This window comes from Geotrypetes seraphini, chromosome 4 (assembly GCF_902459505.1).
Source record: "Geotrypetes seraphini chromosome 4, aGeoSer1.1, whole genome shotgun sequence".
Classification (NCBI taxonomy): Eukaryota; Metazoa; Chordata; class Amphibia; order Gymnophiona; family Dermophiidae; genus Geotrypetes; species Geotrypetes seraphini.
In genome coordinates this window covers 129,737,878-129,757,897 of record NC_047087.1, presented here as the reverse complement: position 1 = coordinate 129,757,897, position 20,020 = coordinate 129,737,878, and the positions used below count along the sequence as shown (strand labels likewise).

The following is a 20,020-nucleotide window of genomic DNA, read 5'->3' as shown; positions in this document are numbered from 1 at the left end:
CTCCCCACTACTTACCAATCTTCACTGGCTCCCAGTACTTTCCAGAATTCACTTCAAATGCTCCTGCCTGGCTTTCAAGATCATTCATGGCATCCTTCCGCCCCTAATCCCTCTATCCTTCATCGCCTCGATGCCTGCTACCACCAGATCCGCCCACAGACATAAACTATCCTTCCCCTCTCTACACGGCATCCTCCACGCAGGCAAACTGGGAAAATCCCTCCTCTCCAAAATCACGGGCCTTTGGAACGATCTCACTATCCCGCTGCGTAACCTGGACCCCCCCCAACTATTCCGAAAACAACTGAAAACCTGGCTTTTTTCTAACATATAACATTTCTTCTCCTGTTTACATCCCCTCTGTCCATATGCTCTTGTAAATCTTTCTCCTCTCTCTTCTTATATTTTTAAGCTTTGTAAACCATGTCGAGCTCCACTTCCGTGGAGATGATGCGGTATATAAACTTAAGGCTTAGTTTAGTTTAGTTTAGTTTAGTTTAGTTTAGATAGGCTTCCAGTTAGGAAGTAGTATACATATTATATACAATGGAGGGTTAAGTGACTTGCCCAGAGTCACAAGGAGCTACTGTAGGATTTAAACCCTCTTCCCGCTGCACTAGCCATCAAGCTACTCCTCCACTCTTAAGCATAAACTGAGAATTGAAAACCTGCCTGACTGAATTATACATAAGGTGACCATATGTCCCATTTTGAATGGGACAGTCCCGTTTTTGGATCCCCTGTCCCGTTGTCCCCACACACAGCTTTGGGACACCGAAATGTCCCGTTTTCAGGGACAGCATCCTGAAGCTGTGCGCAGGGACAACGGGACAGGTGATTGCTTCCTGTCCCTACCTCCTGCGCCAAAGCCAGTCTTCTTCTCTCCCTCCAGCGCCGATTCAGCCCCGGTCAGCCTCCCTCCCTCCAGCGCCCACACTCGCAACCCGGAAGCACAAGCACCTGAGACACAACACGAAAAGCAGGTGCACATCAGCTACTGGCTAAAACATCGCCCCCTTCCACACTAGGGGGCGAGGCAAGGCCCCGGACCTGCACGGTGGCTGGTGGCAACAGCAGCATCATGGGGCGCGAGCGCTGACGTCACTTGTGGATTGCAAAGTACAGGTATGGATAAGAGGAATGTTAAGCCCAGATAGGGTTCAATGACAGCATAATCTGTGAAAGGCTCTATGGATTGACATGTTACTCTGAATGTGACATCTAGTGATTTTGGACAAGTTAATTCTCCATCAAAAGGAGCTTCAATGATCTCTGCTGAGAAAGGCCTGTAACCTACACTTAGGGCTCCTTAGATTTATTACCGAGTCTCCCTGACTAGTTTTGGAGGTAAGGGAGGTAGGGAATTTGGTTACCTCAATTGATATATCATATAAATAGCCAAGAGAGGTCAGCACATCAAGAGTTCAAATAGAAGAACATGAAGAAAGGCTGTCAAGATCACAGCAAGGACTGCAGAGAGACCCAAATACACTCACCAGTTTTCTGAACTAGTGTTTTGTTTTTTTAATATTTAAAATAATTTTATTGACTGAATCAGAACTACTGTTGTTTGTATTTCAGACAGTTCTTATGTGTGATATGAATGGTGGCTATAACTCTTATCCTTTCTAGTTCCTGTCCTTTTTTCCTACTGGATATCCACCTCTTAACCAGTAGTGTAGGCATGGGGGCAAGGGAAGCAGAGTGGCTTGGCTAGGGTGCATCGGGGAAGCAGGCTGGCTTGGCTTGTCGGGGGGCAGGGGAAACAGGGCGGCTTGGCTTGTGGGGGGCAGGGGAAGCAGAGTGGCTTGGAGGGGCAGGGAGACAGAAAGAAATGAAAGAGAGGATGCACAATCAGAAGGAAGTGCAACCAGAGATTCATGAAATCACCAGATAAAGGTAGGAAAAATGATTTTACTTTAAATTTAGTGATCAAAATGTGTCACTTTTGAGAATTTATATCTGATGTCTATATTTTGCACTACATTTAATGGGATCCGGTAAGGATCCGGGATCCGGGGGTCCTGTCCCGTTTTGAGGAAAAAAATAAATGGTCACGTTAATTATACATAAAGTTGTTGTACAGATGGAAAAATATATGCTACATGATAAGAGGCCGAAACTAACTTATGTGTTTTGTTTTGTTCTTGCAATATTGCTAATTAAAGACTTTCTGAGTGAGTTTTATTAAGTGATTGTGGTCCCAGGTGCAATAGAAGGACTGCTGGAAAGATAAATTAAACCTCCTGAGCCTATTACAGTTGCCCCGTGGAAGGCGCTGCATCACAGTATATATGCATGTACTGTATATTCCCAGTTGTGATAGTATTCTATAAAATAAAATAGGCCTCTACTTTCCTTCCTAAAATAGGCCTTCACATAGACACCCATTTTGAGCTTTAAGTCTAGATGTCTTTTGTAGAATTGCCCCCTCTATGAGATTATTTTCAGCACTGTTTAAAATTAGGCAAATTTTCCCAACATCCCTTCTGTAGTACCAGAACATCTACTAATGGATAGTTTAGTTTCTTGTAACAAGGCAATATCTATCTTTGCCTTTTTCAAATGTAGGAGATTTTTATTTTTATTTTTTAACATTTAATTCAGCCCCCAAACATGCTAAGTCACTATTTTATGTATTATTTTTGCCATAACATTACATAAGCATCATGTTTCCCAGATGTTTGTCTCACACATCTATAGCTTTCCTCCATAATCTCCCAGCTGTCTCTGGTTCTTCCTCATACTGTTCCCCTCCATCCTTCTCCATAATCTTTCCCATCACACTTCAGCCCAATTGTGTCTCCCATGCAGTCTTCCGCCCCTTCTGTTCCTCTAAAAACAACTCATATTCACTCCTACTTCATTCACCCCTTATGCCCACAACCCCAAAATCCATTCAAAATACTCCATCTCACTTTGACACCCTTTCCCTCCCTGTACTTTCATCCTCATGAACATATCTGACCACCCACTCCTGTCACAGCTAGCTGCTTTGTCCTATACAATCTCTTAAAAGCTCTATTGTGGGCAAGATGATTTCTGGAGATGGCCAATTACTGTCCTGCTTTGATTCATGGTTTTATCTTTCTCTGAGTTGTGCCATTCTTCTCCATCCTTCAGGGTTTTTGTTCCTCTACCATTTCAGTAGTATACAGGGCATCATATTTCCCTTTAAATTCAGCTCCATGATGCCACACTAGACAAGCTTATCTGGGTTTAAAAAAGGTTTGGACAAATTCCTGGAGGAAATGTTTATAGTCTACTATTGAGACAAACATGGGGGAAGCCACTGCTTGCCCTGGGATTGCTAGCAAGGAATATTGCTACTATTTGGGTTTCTGCCAGGTATTTGTGACCTGGATTGGCTACTTTAGAAATAGAATACTGGGCTAGATAGTCCATTGGTCTGACAATATGGTTATTATGTTCTTATGCACTGTGAGAGAGACTTGAAGCATCAGAATGAGGCTTGGAATACCCAGAGAGGCATCTGGAACACCAGATTGAGGCTTGGAACACTTATTGGTTGAATACTAACTACCACCCAAAAACCACAGGAGGCTGTTTGGGAGGAAACACAGGGGCTGCAAGCAAATAAATAATATAGTGTCAACTCCTGCGTCTATGGGTAGGGATGGAAGAGATTAATTGGGGGGATTGAATGGATCTTAGTGGGTACGGATGTGTATGGGTTAGATTCCACTGGGGATGGGCTGGGATGGGTTAAATTACTGTCCCTATGCAACTCTTTAGCTCCAAGTTAAGGATAAATAGGTCTGGTTAAAGTAGGGTTACCAGATTTTCCGTTTGGACAATCCGGACCCCTAGACCCGCCCCCCCCCCAGTCCCGCCCGGTTACACCCTTCCCTGCCCTGTCATGCCCCAGCCCTGCCCCCAAACCCGCTCTAGCCCTGCCCTCCGCTTCCTGCTCTTGTTGGGCGGGAGGGCATGCACGGATTGCCCTTGTGCCCAACTGAGATTTGATAGAAGCTTTTCAAAACCCAGACAAAGTGCTGGGTTTTGAAAACTAAACTAAACCTTAAGTTTATATACTGCATCATCTCCACGGATGTGGCGCGTGGCGCTCGGCACGGTTTACAAGAACTTACATCTGGTAACCCTAGGGTAGAGGAGCACAATTAAGCAAGTCCACAGTCCACACCACATGGCTCCTTCAATGTAAGTTCAAAAATTAGGAATATTTGTAGTGTTTTTCTTCTATCTAAGTTATTCCACTCAAAATCCTATCTAGTCAAAGTTATACCTGCTAATTGTATGTTTGCACTTAAACGGATAACTTATCTATTCAGCAAGATAATTTTTCCCCTAAACAAACAGCTTGGAATAACACCCCTAGCATGCTCCAAACCACATTAATTTTAGAATGGATAATTTTGGCTGTTTAGTAATGTAAAGAATTAGGGTTATCCATGGGGGGAGGGGGCTGTTATCCTTTTGAGCTATTGTTAAATCGGGTTATTTTACCACATTGTGTTATTTTACCACAGTGGGTCTCATTGCATACAATGGAATCCTGTGCTAAAATAGCCCAACCTATGATAAAATAACACCCTCCCCCAAAGTGGTATAAATTTAAACAGGAAAAAAAGCACTTATGTAGCCAGCATCACTGCTGACCACATAAGTATTTCTAAATATTGACCTTCATTTGTTCCATCCTTCTCGTCAGGAGAAGGAGGGAAGGTAATCCCACTCTGCAAACAGAAATTACTATTACCACAAGCATGTGGACCTTATTTCCCCAGAGATGTAGAAAGTGTTTTCTTACAATTTTTCCTCTTACACTGTAATTACTTAACTCTCTAAGTGCAAGAAGATCAATACATCTGGGAACTGATGGTGTGTTGTGAATTTCAATACCTGAATAGCACCAGTCAGTTTCTTCTGTTGTTCCACTTTTGTTTTGTCCTGGCTGCTTTCTCTTATTCCTGCTTCATTGGGTTTCAGTCTCTGCAGGGATAATTTTCATGAGCCTTCATTCAAGTCTCCATGTTTAGTCTTCTTCTTCTTCCATTTAGCCCAGCTGTCACAGTGACATGCCTTTGCAAAGGCTGCAGACCATTGCTCTCTCTGAAATCCAATAAGTGAACAATGACTAAGACTTGCCTTTCCCTAGAGTCTGAATAATGCCTCCCTGATTTCTACCAGTAGGGGTCAGGCTCAAGAAATGAATCTGTATCTTCTGCATACATCATTGTTCCTGGGCCTTCAGGTCGGCCCGCGCTCATTTTACCATAGAGCAGCATCTCTCAATCTTTTTTTAGCTCCGGCACACTAAGCGGAACAAATGTTTTTTGCAGCATATTTTCATTGAAATTATAAAATTGTAAAACCAATAAAAAATTACCCACCCCTCCATTTTATGAAGCCGCATTAGGGATTTTTATTGCCGGCCATGGGGTAAAAGTTCCAACACTCATCCTATGAGTATCAGAACTTTTATTGCCATGGCCGGCAATAAAAAAAACCCTAAGGGGGCTTCATAAAAGGGAGGGGAGGTGGGTAATTTGAGAGTTAAGCTATATGTGGGTAATTGTAACAATGGTGAAACTAAAGTAGATAGAATCGTATTGCAATAGATGTGCTTGTTTTTGAGTGCAAATTAACTCAAAATGCGGCTTGATAGTTGACAAGCAAACATGTATTGCATCATTCACCTTCTGCAGTCGTTCTCTTTTTTCCAATTTAATTTCTGTCAGAGCTGAAAATCCATGTTCTGAGATAAGAAGATCCAAACGGTAACAAAGCTTCTGATTGCTTTGTTGCTCAACTACTGCACACAAAAATAAAACTTAAATTACTTGCCGTAAGTTTTCAAGGACCAATCACGTCAAAGAATGATGCTTGTCTGGGCAATTGTATCCTTACACACACAGACATTCATAACATTGACAGACTCTTGCATATGCGACATACTTGTCATCTATTCTAGTGTATACTTAAGGAAATTTTTAAAAATAAAAGTAAAATTCTATGCGGGAAAGGAGCGGGGGAGCAGAGAAGAGGGCAGGGGTGAGGTGCCAATGCCCCGTGTGCAGTGGCGTACCTAGGAGGGGGAGGGGGGTGTTCTGCCCCGGGTGCACGCCCCAAGGGGGTGCACAGGAGAGAGCTGAACGGGGACGACGGGGGACCCGCGGGGTTAAATATAACTCGAGCCGCGAGGCTCATCTTCTGCTCCTACCTGCCCTGCCGTGTACACATAGCTGACCGGAAGTCTTCCCCGATGTCAGCACTGATGTCAGAGGGCAGGCTTTGCTTAAGCCCTCCCTCTGACGTCAGTGCTGACATCGGGGAAGACTTCCGGTCTGCTATGTGTGCGCGGCAGGGCAGGTAGGAGCAGAAGACGAGCCTCGCGGTTCGAGTTGTATTTGGCTGAGGAAGTTGCTAAGAACAGGGCTAGGAGGCAAACGCGGAACACAAAAAGGTGAAGGTAGTGCATTTTTGGACACAAGGCATGAACTTGGGAGAGAGGAAGGGAAGGAAAGAGATGCTGAGGTGGAGGAGGGAATGCATTTTTGGACACAGAAGGCATGGACTTGGGAGAGAGGAAGGGAGGGAAAGAGAAGGTTGTGTACACAGGAATGGAAGAAAGGAAAATTTTTGGTCATAGGGAGGGAGTGAGGTACAGACAGTGGCATACCAAGGTGGGGGGGGGCGGTCCACCCCTGGTTTACACCCCAAGGGGGTGCACAGCTGGCCACCTTCCAGTGTTCTACATAGGCCGGCAAACTGCGCCTCTTTAGCCACTTGAGTGCCACCACCACCATTGGGAACAGGCCGGGGCTGAGTTCTCCCTGCTTTTCCCTATGGGGGCCGACCAACTCTCGCCGCCCGCGTCAATTCTGACGTCAGAGAGGACATTCTGGGCCAGCCAATCGCTGCCTGGCTGGCCCAGAACATCCTTCCCGACGTTAGAATTGACGTCAGGCGGCGAGAGTTGGGCGGCCCCATAGGTTTCTTGGCAGTTCAGTTTAACTTTTGTCTACATATTTCTATTTTTAGTTTGTGATTATTCCATTTTGGGCGAGGGTGTATCTCTGTTCTGTGTGTATGAAAAGAACATAGTTTTCAGTTGGCATTGACTACAAGATCAATTGACTGTGCGGGATCTGGCTTGTTTAGTTTTACAATGTATGTGTTGGTGTTCTAGTGCTCACTGCAGTGTTTAAGATGCTGCTTTTTCCTAGGTACACTCTTGTTGTGCGATATGTGGATTGTTACTAAAAATCATATTTTTCATATAGATGGGGGGGTGTCAAAAAATGATGGGCCCCAGGTGCTACATACCCTAGGTACGCCACTGCCCGGGTGCCTCTCATCCTCACTACACCATTGGGTACAAGCTTGGGTTACAGGAAGTGGAGGGTTTCAACTAGGGCTATCCCAAGCAGTTTGGAGGAAATACTGTTTCTGCTAATCTACATGGGAATATGATGCCTTTTTCTTTGCCTGGTGCCACTTTCACAGAATACAGGACTCTTAGGCCCTGATTCTGCAAAGTGCGTCCTGATTGTAGGCAGCTGTAGGTGTCCTACAGCTGTCTAATCAGCCAATCGGGAGGCACATTTTCTAAAAACAATGCTCCTCAGGCAGGCCACCTATATTGAAGGCACCTCCGGGAGCCTAGGGAGGCCCACAAGCCCATCTAAGCTCGCCTAAGGCGAACCTAGGCGGCCCTGCGCGTCTCCCTAGCAGAGCAGGAGACGCTTACTATGTAGGCTAGCAAAATGCTGGCCTACATGGTAAGTATAGCAGCCGCAGCTACAGCCGCCAGTCTCCCCAACCCCCCCCCCCCCGACGTTCACGGCAGGAGGGTGCCCAACCTCTCCTGCCGAAAGAACCCGCCCCCCCAAAGATCGCTGGCAGGAGCGTGCCCAACCCCTTCCACCGGTCCCCCCCAACGACCCCCCAAACAAAATGCCCTAACTGCCCTCCCCAGACCCCCCCTCAACGGCCACTTCAAAGATCACCAGCAGGAGGGTGCCCAACCCCTCCTGCTTGACCCCTCAATGCCCCCCAAAGATCGCCAGCAGGAGGGTGCCCAACCCCTCCTGCCGGACCCCCCCATCCAAGGATCCCCCACCCCGGAACCCCCCTCAAGCTTACCGCCAAGTTGGCAGGATGGGTCTTCACACCGTCCAGCCAGCAGGCCTACCTCTGTCCAAATAAGGCGGGCCCGCTCCTCCCCTGCACAACCCACAGGACCCTAGGGCCTGATTGGCCCAAGCTCCTAAGGCCCCTTCCGTTTTGATAATATATATATGCTGTCTATATTTTGCACTATGGTCCACTTTTACTAAACCGCAATAGCGTTTTTTAGCGCAGGGAGCCTATGAGCGTCGAGAGCAGCGTGGGTCATTCAACGCTGCTCGTTGCGCTAAAAAACGCTATTGCGGTTTAGTAAAAAGGGAGGGGGTATATTTGTCTATTTTTGTATAGTTGTTACTGAGGTGACATTGCATAAAGACCTCTTTGAAAACCCACGGAATATAAATGATAATTAACATTTTCTCTGCGTACAGTGTGCTTTGTAAAATTTTATTGTTGGTAGATCATTTTGACTTGACCACGAAGGTAAGGGGGAGGGAGGGACCACTGCTATTCAATATATTTATTAATGACTTGGAAACAGGGACAAAGTGTGAAGTTATAAAATTTGCGGATGACACCAAACTCTCCGGTAAGGTTAGATCTGTAGAGGAATGTAAAGAACTCCAAAGGGACCTGGACAAACTGAGTGAGTGGGCAGATAAATGGCAGATGAGCTTTAATGTGGAGAAATGTAAAGTTATGCACGTAGGGAAAGGGAACCTGATGTTCAACTACACGATGGGGGGGATGACATTGGGAAAAGGCAACCTAGAAAAGGACTTGGGGGTTTTGGTGGATAAAACAATGAAACCGGCAGCACAATGTGCAGCGGCCTCAAAAAAGGCGAACAGAATGTTGGGCATTATCAAAAAAGGTATCACTACCAGAACCAAGGAAGTTATCCTCCCGCTGTACAGGGCAATGGTGCAACCGCATCTGGAGTACTGCGTCCAGTACTGGTCGCCGTACCTAAAGAAAGATATGGCGATACTCGAGAGGGTCCAGAGAAGAGCAACAAAAATGATAAAGGGCATGGAAAACCTCTCGTATGCTGAGAGGCTGGAGAAGCTGGGGCTCTTTTCCCTGGAAAAGCGGAGACTTAGAGGGGATATGATAGAAACTTATAAGATCATGAAGGGTATAATGAAGGTAGAGAGAGACAGATTCTTCAGAATGGCGGGGACAACAAAAACTAGAGGGCACTCAAAAAAATTGAAGGGAGATAGGTTCAGAACAAGTGCTAGGAAGTTCTTCTTCACCCAGAGGGTGGTGGACACCTGGAATGCGCTTCCAGAGGGGGTGGTTGAGCAGAGTACGATTTTGGGTTTCAAAAAGGGATTGGACAAATTCCTGAAGGGTAAGGGAATCCAGGGGTACAATTAGAGGGTTACTATACAAGACAAAATGCTCTTGAGTAATAGATCACTACAGGTCATTGACCTGGGGGGGCCGCCGCGAGAGCGGACTGCTGGGCATGATGGACCTATGGTCTGACTCGGCAGAGGCAATGCTTATGTGCTTATGTTAAATTTCCTGCTGACTGCGGTTCCTCCCGACTGCAGTTCCTCCCAGCCTCAGGTGATCAAGACAGGCTGCCGACGCCTTCCCTCTGTGAGTCTCGCCTGTTAGGAAACAGGAAGTTGAAACAAAATAGGCGGGACTCAGAGAGTGAAGGTCCCGACATCGGCAGCCTGTCTTGATCGCCGCCCCTGCCGAGTTACTGAAGAGGGCCACGGGGAAGTTGCAACTGGAACGGAGAGAGCTGTAGATACAGGTGCAGGTGGAGGGAGGGAGATGGTCAGCCTGTGCGAGCAAGATTCTGGGGAGCCTTCACAGTGGCTGTCTCCTCTCCCACCAGCTCTCCTACTTGCCAGGGCAGTGATTTACGGGAAACTTCCTGCAGGCAAGTACTGAGAGCTGTTGGAAGAGGAGGAAGCCACTGTAGGAGGCTGGGAAGCTGCTGGATAAAGGGAAAGCTGTTACTGGACTTGGAGGGAGTTAGAAGGAGAGATGCTGCTTGGAGGGGAGGAGGGAAAGGGATGGTAAGAGAGTTAATGTTGGATAGAGGGAGGAGGGAAGGGAGAAGAAGGAGAGATGCTGATGGGAGGGGAGGATGGAAAGGGATAGGAAGAGAGTTAATGTTGGATAGAGGGAGGTGGGAAGGGAGAAGAAGGAGAGATGCTGCTGGGAGGGGAGGAGGGAAAGGGATGGGAAGAGAGTTAATGTTGGATAGAGTGAGGAGGGAAGGGAGAAGAAGGATAGATGCTGCTGGGAGGGGAGGAGGGAAAGGGATGGGAAGAGAGTTAATGTTGGATAGAGGGAGGAGGGAAGGGAGAAGGTAAAAAGGAAGGAGGAAAGGGGGAAAGAAAAAAAGGAAGGAGGGAAGGGAGAAAGAAAAAAGGAAGGAAACAGCTGGCAGGGAGATTACAGGAGGGGAAGGGGGTCAGGGTGGAATGGAGAGATCAGATGAGGGAAAAGGGAGAGAGAGGAATGAGAAAGTAGAAAGACATTGATGCTGGAAAGGGGGTCAGCAGAGAAATGAGAGAGGGATAAAGATGCTAGATCTGGTGTAGGAGATATAAAAATGAAGAAGGCAGTGAAGCTGGAATGACTGATGTCAAAAGAAGAAAGGAGGCACAGGTTGGATGGACAGGGGAGAGGGGCATAGAAGGAAGTCAGATACATATGGAAGGGGGAGAGGGCAGACATTGAATGGAACGCGCAGATGCTGGATTGAAGAGACAGGGCAGACGCTGGAAGGAAAAGAGTGAAAAGAAGATGAAAGCAGAAACCAGAGACAACAAAAGGTAGAAAAAAATAATTTTATTTCTATTTTGTCATTAGAATATATCAGATTTGAAATATATATCCTGCTAGAGACATAACTGGGGACTGCAGTATTCTGTTAGCATGATATTTCTATGTAGCATTCTATAATAACTTGGCTTGATCAGTTTTCTTGATAGTAGAGGGGATATATGTGAAGGGGAGGGGACACAGGGGTTTTGTTGGTCCGTGCTCTGTATATTTGTATTTATAAAATCACAATTGTTCAGAATATTGTTTCTTTTTATACTTTAGCAAAATATGTTCAATATAAAATCATAACTGCGGCTTGTGCAGATGGAATCAGATGGTTTGCGGGGACCCAGCTTGCGGAGATGGGGCGTAAACGGGGGTTTTAAATTTTAGTCCTAATAGTTTGCCAGTCCACAAAATAATTCTTTTATTTCTGCCAGTCCATGGGTGTAAAAAGGTTGAAAAACACTGTTCTAGTGCTCACTGCAGTGTTTAAGATGCTGCCTTTTCCTAGGTACACTCTTGTTGTGCGATATGTGGATTGTTACTAAAAATCATATTTTTTTTTGGGGGGGGGGGTAAAAAAATGATGGGCCCCAGGTGTCACATATGCTAGGAATGCCACTGGCCCTGGGACCTATATCATGTGCTTCATTGTTAGAACCTGTGGAGAACTGGCCAAAATCTGCTGTTTCACAATGAGCAGATATACAGAACAATTCTAATACAGTAGTTCCTAAAATATGAGCAAAGTAATTTATAAATTTGTCATTCATAAACATAAAACACCAGTTTTAAAATGATGAAATAAAGGTCAAATTAACAATACAGTTGAAGACATCATGTTATAAATTAACACATTTAAAGCTCCTTATTGCATACAAGGTGTTCAATAGAGGTGCTTGGTGAAACTCATTACAAAAGACGCAAGCAACAGCCATTTCTGTGCTGGGTCCTCTAAAATGGAATGCTTTACCAGGATATTTGAGGCTATAAGAAGCAACTAAAAACATAGTTGTTTGCGAAAGCCTTTTACTAGGTAGTGATGTTTCAGATTTTGATAATCTGAAGCCTTATTAGCTAGTTTAAGTAAGTTAGACAGCATTGGAGGAGTGAGTAGATAATGTTTTACTGATTATGTTTGTATACGTGATTATGTATGTTTACTATGTAAACCGCATAGGTCTTAGGCAGTATAGAAATTTTTAAAATAAATAAAAATAAGTTAAAGTGGCATCCAAGTTGAGATGTTCAAAATTTCCTATGTAGTTTACAAAACGCCTGCTGAATGCATAAGGACTGGAATCAGAGACACGAATATGACTGAAATGTAAACCTGCCTGAAAATAGGCATGATCCAATTACTTAGGCATGATCCTCCCTCCCCCTTACAGCAGCCAGTATGAAGGACTGTACTGACAGCAGCACAGAAATGCCCTGTGCCCAGGGCAAAGTAGGAAGAGGAGATTGATGCACCTATCAGAGACATAGTGCTCAACACTGGTGCTCCAATGGCTCTGAAGAGGCTTCAAGAATATGCCTGGGATGCCTGAGAGAGAAAGATATAATGGTTACTGAGGATGGGCTGACTAGATGGGCCATTTGGCCTTTATCTGCCATCATGTTTCTATGTTTCTTTAAGACCCAAGCATATGCAAAACAGCACTGGTACATTTCATACAGTTCTGCATAGACATGCTATTCCTTCCCGAACATTACACATGCCCCCTAACACTTTTTAAATATATATTTTATTTATATTTTTAATGCAATAACTACTAAATTAACAATAAAATAATAAGACACGTGGAGGGGTATAATCGAAAGGGACGTCTAAGTCCGTTTTCGTCTAAGTTGCAAGTCGTCCAAAGTAAAAAACAGCCTAGGACACATTTTCAAAAAATACGTCCAAATTTTTTTTTTGTTTCGAAAATCGTCTAACTATACATCCTGCCGATCTGATCATCCAAGTCACTAAATCATCCATCTTTATACCACATTTTTGTCCAACTTTTAGTCCAAGTCAAAAACGCCTAGAACAAGCCCTGTTGGACGTGGGAGGGGTCTGCAAAGTGATCGAATGAACACCCAGACATGCCACCTAAATAGTGGGGTACCTTACAGGGAACTGCTGTCAACTTCACAAAAAGGGTGCCATGTCATCATCTCACTACAGCTCCCTTATAGGTCATTGTGAGCCCCCCTCCAGAATCCCCTAGACCCACTTATCTACCACCCCAATAGCCCTTATGGCTGCAGGAGTCACTTATATGCCAGTACAAAAGGGTTTGGGGGTGTATAGGGGAGTGCACATGTTTAAGTATCAATGCAGTGATTACAGGGGCTTATGGGCATGGGTCCTCCTCTCCATGGGTCCTTAACCCACCCCCAAGATGGCTTAAGCCGCCTCTGTGCTGGACAACTAGGCTTTCCTATGCCAGGCAGCCAGGTGATGATGGTCTGGAGGATGAATTTTAAAGGTGTGATTAATATTTTTATAGGGGGAGGTCGGTGATCACTGGGGTAGTGTGTGGAGGTCTGTTTTATGTGTTCGCAGTGCTTATCTGGTGACTTTAGGTGGGGTTTTGTGACTTAGACCATGTTTTACATGGTCTAAGTCATAACGTCCAAGTTCCGTCAATCCTGGGCTGTATAACTTTCGGTTATACATGCTGTACGACTAAGTCTAAGCTGGCCCACATCCTGCCCAACTTCCACCCTCGACACTCCTCCTGAAACGTCCTGTTTAGCTTTGGTCGTTCAGCGGCACTATGAAGGCCTAGGTCATTTAGAAATATGTCTAAAACCTGTTTTTATTATCGGCACTTGGACGTATTTGGGAAATGTTCGTCCAAGTGCCAACTTAGGTCGGTTTTTGGACGTTTTTCTCTTTCGATTATGAGCCCCATACTTACCAGTGTATTTTAATGGGAGTGGTTTTTTCTAACCTCTGTGGAAGTATGAGCACTATTGAAGTTTGCATGTACTTTTTGCTGAGCAAAGCAGGCCTGCTTACCTGAATAAATAGCTTGAAAAATTCTTTACTTGGTATGCAAACTATTGATGATTCATTGTTCAGCGTTACTATTGCAGAGAATAAGCGCCACTCAATAAATTTAGATAGAAAGGGCGGTAGAGGGGGTTGAGCTGCTGTATGGGGATGGTGTTCACTGATTTACTGAGGGGTCTTGTTTTTTTATGGGACTGTTTTACTCATACTGATATTATTGCTTGTATTGATGCTATGCAGTTTGAGGTAAGCAGGTTTGGGCCAAAGTGGTATTGCCCTTGGATGGGAACCTGGGGGTAAATATTTGGGAGGTATTTTGTTCTTTAAGATGGATTTTACCTCCCCGATAAAATGGAGTAAAATCTTAGCAGTTCTTAAAGAGATACAAGGTAGATATTAATTAATAATATTAAGAAATAATGAATAGTAGTAGATATTGCCTGTTTATAGGAAACTCGGTTATCAGAAGCCGTGGTTAAAGCTACAGTCTCAGCATCCTGAGGTTGTGGGTTCAAACCCACGCTGTTCCTTGTGACGCTAGGCAAGTCACTTAATCCCCCCAGTGCCTCAGATACTTTAGGTAGATTGTGAGCCCGCTGGGACAGACAGGGATAAATGCTTGAGTACCTGAATAAATTCATGTAAACATTTTTGAGCTCACCTGACCTGAGAGAACGGTATAGAAAATTGAATGAATTTATAAATAAATATTGGAATTATAGAGACTGTGGGTTGGGGATTTTTACAAGGGAGGGAGGTGGGAGTAATAATGTGAACCCCTCCCCCCCCTGCTGTTTAAAGGCACAATGAAAGATTAGGGTCTTACCTTTGCTAATCTTCTTTCTTGTAAATCCACACTCTATCCCTGGACAAGTGGGTCATGCATCTCATGGCATGAGACTGCTTGTAGGAAGCTTCATTTACATAATTTTTTTCCAGATCCTCCCATCTTATCTCAGGACTGTCTTCAGGTTTCCAGTTTGTACAAAAGTAGACAGTGATACCTGTAGGGGACCTACAGGGGTACAGGGACACTCCCTGAAAATAAGGCTAATCTGCTCATAACATGAAAAGTCATAACAACCACAAACAATTGAAACAGGTTATTAAACAATATAAACCTGAAAGAAACTGCACTATAAGGAGACCCAGCCGGCACTAACAGAGGAGGGCATCCCAACTAGGGACCCCCAAAGCAAAGTGCTTAACATATTCAGATGGTACTCTTAGAAAGGCTGGTCAAGAAACCATAAGTTCAGCTTACCAGTATTTATTAAGGCAATCGACGAATCCCAGGGCGGGTTCTAGGAATAGAGCATGGATTTATAAGAAAGAAGATTAGCAAAAATAAGAACCTAATCTTTTGTTCTTGTACAATCCTGCTCTACTCCTGGACAAGTAGGACATAATAGAGCAATCCCGTAGAGTCAGGGTTGGACTGATGAGCCTGCTGCCAAAATGGAGGAACCAAAAGTAGCATCCTTCTTGACTGTTACGTCAATCCTGTAAAACATGGTAAAAGTATGCAAGGAGGACCAGGTAGCAGCCCTGCAAATCTCCTCCAAAGAGATCACCGATGACTCTGCCCAAGAATAGGAAATGGCTCTAGTAGAATGAGCAACTAGATCAGAAGCAAGGAGAACCTATGTTCAAAAATGTTAACAAACAGATGGAACCAAGTCTCTGGATGTCTCAGGAGTTGTTTAATGATGAAAATTTATTAACATAGGAATTCAGACATAAATATCAAAACATCTGTATGATACTCATAGTCCGTATAGGTAACAATGCATTTTGTGCAAATCGAGCTTTGTGTAGAATGAGCCCTCACCAAAATAGGGGGATTCTTTCTGGCTGCGATGTAGGCAGATGAAATAGCCATATGGATCCATCTTAAAATGGGAGCTTTCAAAGCCATCCTGCCCTTATTGACAGCACACACCAAAAGGTGGTCGGAAACCCGAAACTTGTTTGTGACCTCCAAGTTGCAAATACTGCAACAAGAGCCTGTGTACTTCCAGCAACCACAATATTCAGTCGCTCTCTCAAACTGGAGAGAATAAAAGTAGGTAGTCAGACCTTCTGGCTGTTGTGGAAACTAGAGACTACTTTCAGGAGAAAAGAGGGAACAGTGCGCCGAAACATACTGGAATCCGTAATCCTAAGAAAAGGATCTCTGCAGGATACAGCCTGTAGCTTGGAAACCCTGCGGGTTGAAGTTATGGCTACCAGGAAAACTGTCTTGACAGATAAATTAAGGATGCCTTCTCCAGAAGCTCTTAGGACAGACAATTCAGCGAATGGAAAACTGCAGTAGAGGCCAAAGTCTTAAAGCACCCCTAAGAAATCAGACATCATCTGGATGAGCAGCCAAAAAGTCTCTCAGAGGCTTAGGACCCAAACAAGAGAGACTGGTGATATAAACCCTCAGAGAGCTGATGGCCAGGCCCTTTTTCAGTCTGTCCTAAAGGAACGCGATAATCAGAGCAACTGACAGCAAAGAGAATGATGTGGGGGAAAAATTTGTCCCTGTCTACATGGACTCTGTGTCATAAGGAGGAGCCCAGCAGAGGGAAGGTCACGAGCAACTTCGAACAAGCCTTGTATAGAGTTTGGCTCACAATGCAAGGTGTGTGCCAGCGGCAGGAAGTGAGGGAAGCCAACTGGAGCCACCAGACCTGTGAGCGAGAGGGGTAGGCTACAGCTGCCAGACCCACGAGCAAGGTGGGGGGGGGGGGGGTAGGACATGGAGCTGCCAGACCCGCCGAACACACGATGGGGGACAGGATCTCCGCAGGAACAAAGCTTTTTATCACTCCGGGGAGCGATGAAAAGCTTTGTTCCTATGCTGGCGTTGAACAAATATCGACTTTACCCATTTACTGCAGTTACCTGTGAGACAGAGACATCGTGTTATTCTCTATGCACTACACTAGATAACATCTCCAAGCCTTCATATAGCTGCCAGAGTTGACTTCTTTTGCTGTGGGGCCACAGGGGAGGGAATAAGGAGAAACCAAAGGATACAATTTGGGGGGAGCCATGGTCCCCATGTCCCCTTGTTCCAATGACTGTGCCTACTGCTGCCAGACCCTGGTGCTGTGCGTGTGTGGCTCTGCCTGGCCCAGAGAGCCGTGCTTTGTGGTACAGCTCATAGCCGCCCACCTCAGATTGGTGGGGGATTAGCTACAGGAGCCTGCTCTCATGGATCTGTAGCTGGAGGAAGCTCTGCTCTTACTGCTGCCTCCTCTGCCCCCTCACTCTGATCACGGTCCTGTTGCTGCTATGGGAGAGAAGGAGCTGAGATCTGACCACTGAATTGGTAAGGCCAATTTTTTTTTTTCTAAACAAATCGATTTGAATTGATTCAGCCAGAGTGAATTGTTGAATTGATTTGAATCGAGAATCAGGCAGCTCTACTCCATGGAGCCTATATTCAAACCCACTAGCGGTCAAACCTGGGGTGAGCCAGCTCCCAAGGGAACATTCCCTGAAGGTGCAAACTGTCCAGGAGGTGCACTGCAAGGCAGCCAATCCCCTGGAAACAAACTTTATCCACAAAATCTGTGATCTCCCACAGCCAGAGCTGTCCCCGCTGGGAACCTCTGCAGCATGAAGATGCAAAGTACATAAAAATACCGAGTAGAAGAAAAACTAAACACAAGCTCCTACCATCTCACTTGTAGGAAAGCAAATGGAAACCTGAGGGTAGTCCTGAGGTAAGAGGGGAGAGTCTGGAAAAAAAATAATGTAAATGAGGCTTCCTACAAGTAGTCTTGTGATGTGAAATGCATGACCCACTTGTTCAGGAATACAGCAGGATTGTACAAGAAAAGGCTGCTGTATAATTCAGATATGATTTTAGCTGGACCTTCAATCTAATAGCTTTAATTTCTTTCAATTCAGTTCCACCAGACCAGCCTCGACTGACTGTCTCAAAAACGACATCATCCTCCATCACTTTGTCCTGGATACCGGGAGACAATGGTGGAAGCTCAATTCGAGGTAACCAAAAGATCCACACTGTGCTTGTGCTTGTGGGGTTAGAGTGCTGTTGTGCACTTGTGGCAACCAAGGGATGTTGAAGGTACTTAGTAGTTATCTTTGATTTTAGAGAAAGATTTCAGGGATCCTGAGAGAAAAAAAATGTAATAGAAACAATATCATATGTCAAAACATGTATCCTTGCTTGGCTGACATTTGAGCCAAGGTGATTTCAATATTTATATAGACTGTACAGCAGCTGTGTTTTCATATTAATCATATTGTATTCATCTGATGTATGGAGCATGTGCTAATTCTTGTAGAATGTTGATCTTTAATGGAGGCAAAACTTACTCCACTTGAGTCAGGGACTCCTTTCTGGTAACCATCTGTGCTTTCCTTGCAGGATACATCCTTCAGTACTCTGAGGATAATAGCGAGCAGTGGGGTAGCTTTTCCATCAGCCCCAGTGAACGTTCCTACCGCCTGGAAAGCTTGAAATGTGGAACTTGGTATAAGTTCACATTGACAGCTCAGAATGGAGTGGGACCAGGACGTATCAGTGAGATCATAGAAGCCAAAACCCTTGGCAAAGGTATTATAGCACTATTCTACTGCTTCTACTACTTAATGTTTCTAAAGTGAAACTAGATGTATCCAGCTGCCATCTATATTATCCAGATCAGAGGCGTAACCTTGTGATTAGAGCAGTGAGTTGGGAGGCTTCTTGTGACTTTGGGCAAACCTCTTTTTATTTATTTAATTAATTTTCAAAATTACATCAAATCACAAACAATTTGAATAGCAAAGGAAACAAGTAAGAACTAAAAAGGAAAAATAATAACACAACATACGATAAACAATTCCCTTCCGTACTGAAAGAAAAAAGAGGGGGATCCAAGAAAAAGAAATGAGGAGATACAAACAAAGAAAATGAGGAAACCTCTAAACCTATAGAAAAAGTCTGGTTCTCTATTACACCTATTCGGAGCTATACCTTAACAACCAGAATTCCTCCACAGTACTTTCCACCTGACCCATATTGGTCTTTCTAACACAGGGAGATCTCTTCTTATTTTCTACAGAATCTTGAAATTGTAAAGGATCAAGGTGATGGTGGTGGTAGTAGGGCAGGATATCGAGTGCATCCATATCCGAATGACTGGCTGATCAGAATTGTCATTATTGGAAGGAGAACAAGCAGTGGCTTATGTGGTCCAGGTCTTGCAGAGCCTGGGCTGGATAGTGAATTTCTGAAAGAGCCAACTGATTCTGTCCCAATCCCTGGAATACCAGAGTATACTATTCAATATAGCAGAAGGCCAGGTCTTATCTTCCAGAGCCATGCAGACACAAGCTCTGCACTCAGATAATGGACATGATGGCTAAGCCAGCTCTGTCTGTATGGCATTATCTTTAAATACTCGGCTCCGTGGCTGCCATTATAGATCTGATCCCTTGGATGAAGACTCACATGTGTCTTCTCCAGAATGTACTACTGTCTTGATGGTAACCACAAAAGTACTCCCTTGAAATGACTCCCCAGGGGACTCCAGAATCCCACTGTGGCTCCATCCACTGTAATTACTACAGGGCAATTCCCTCTGAATAACTTCGTGGGTGATTCTCACAATGGATGCCAACCTGTTTGGCTGGGGAGGCCATTGCAACAAATACCCAGTCCAGGGGCGGTGGTAGACCTCCCAGAGAAAATGATCCATCAACCGACTGGAGCTTTGGTCCATTGGTTTAGCATTATAGAAGCTGGAGAAGAGTCTGGAACGACAAGTGGTATGAGTCTTCTTGGACAATGCTACAGCGGTGGCTTATGTTAATTGCCAAAGAGGTACCAAGAGTGTGCAGCTGAGTCTGGAAGCCCACTTATTGATCTGGTGGGTAGAGCTACACCTACAGGCGATCTGTGTGGCACATGTATCAGGAATGGACAATATCTAGGCCGATTACCTCATCAGGCAGAGACCTTGGACCCGGGAGAATGAACATTTTATATAGCAAAACAATTGGCAAAACAACAATTTCAATTTCTGCCCTGAAAAACAATCATCTGTGTGTATCAAAATATATAAATTAGTTAATTGATTAAACAAGACC

General features: G+C 44.7%; 1 protein-coding gene across 1 annotated transcript in view; it reads left to right on the top strand.

Annotated features, from left to right (window-relative positions):
* DSCAM (DS cell adhesion molecule) overlaps nucleotides 1-20,020 on the top strand; it is a 756,178-nt gene that overhangs the window by 625,210 nt on the left and 110,948 nt on the right. Inside the window, exons 24-25 of the mRNA XM_033942926.1 lie at nucleotides 17,831-17,929; nucleotides 18,315-18,503. Coding sequence (XP_033798817.1) covers nucleotides 17,831-17,929; nucleotides 18,315-18,503 — 288 coding nt within the window. The remainder of the gene's footprint in view (nucleotides 1-17,830; nucleotides 17,930-18,314; nucleotides 18,504-20,020) is intronic.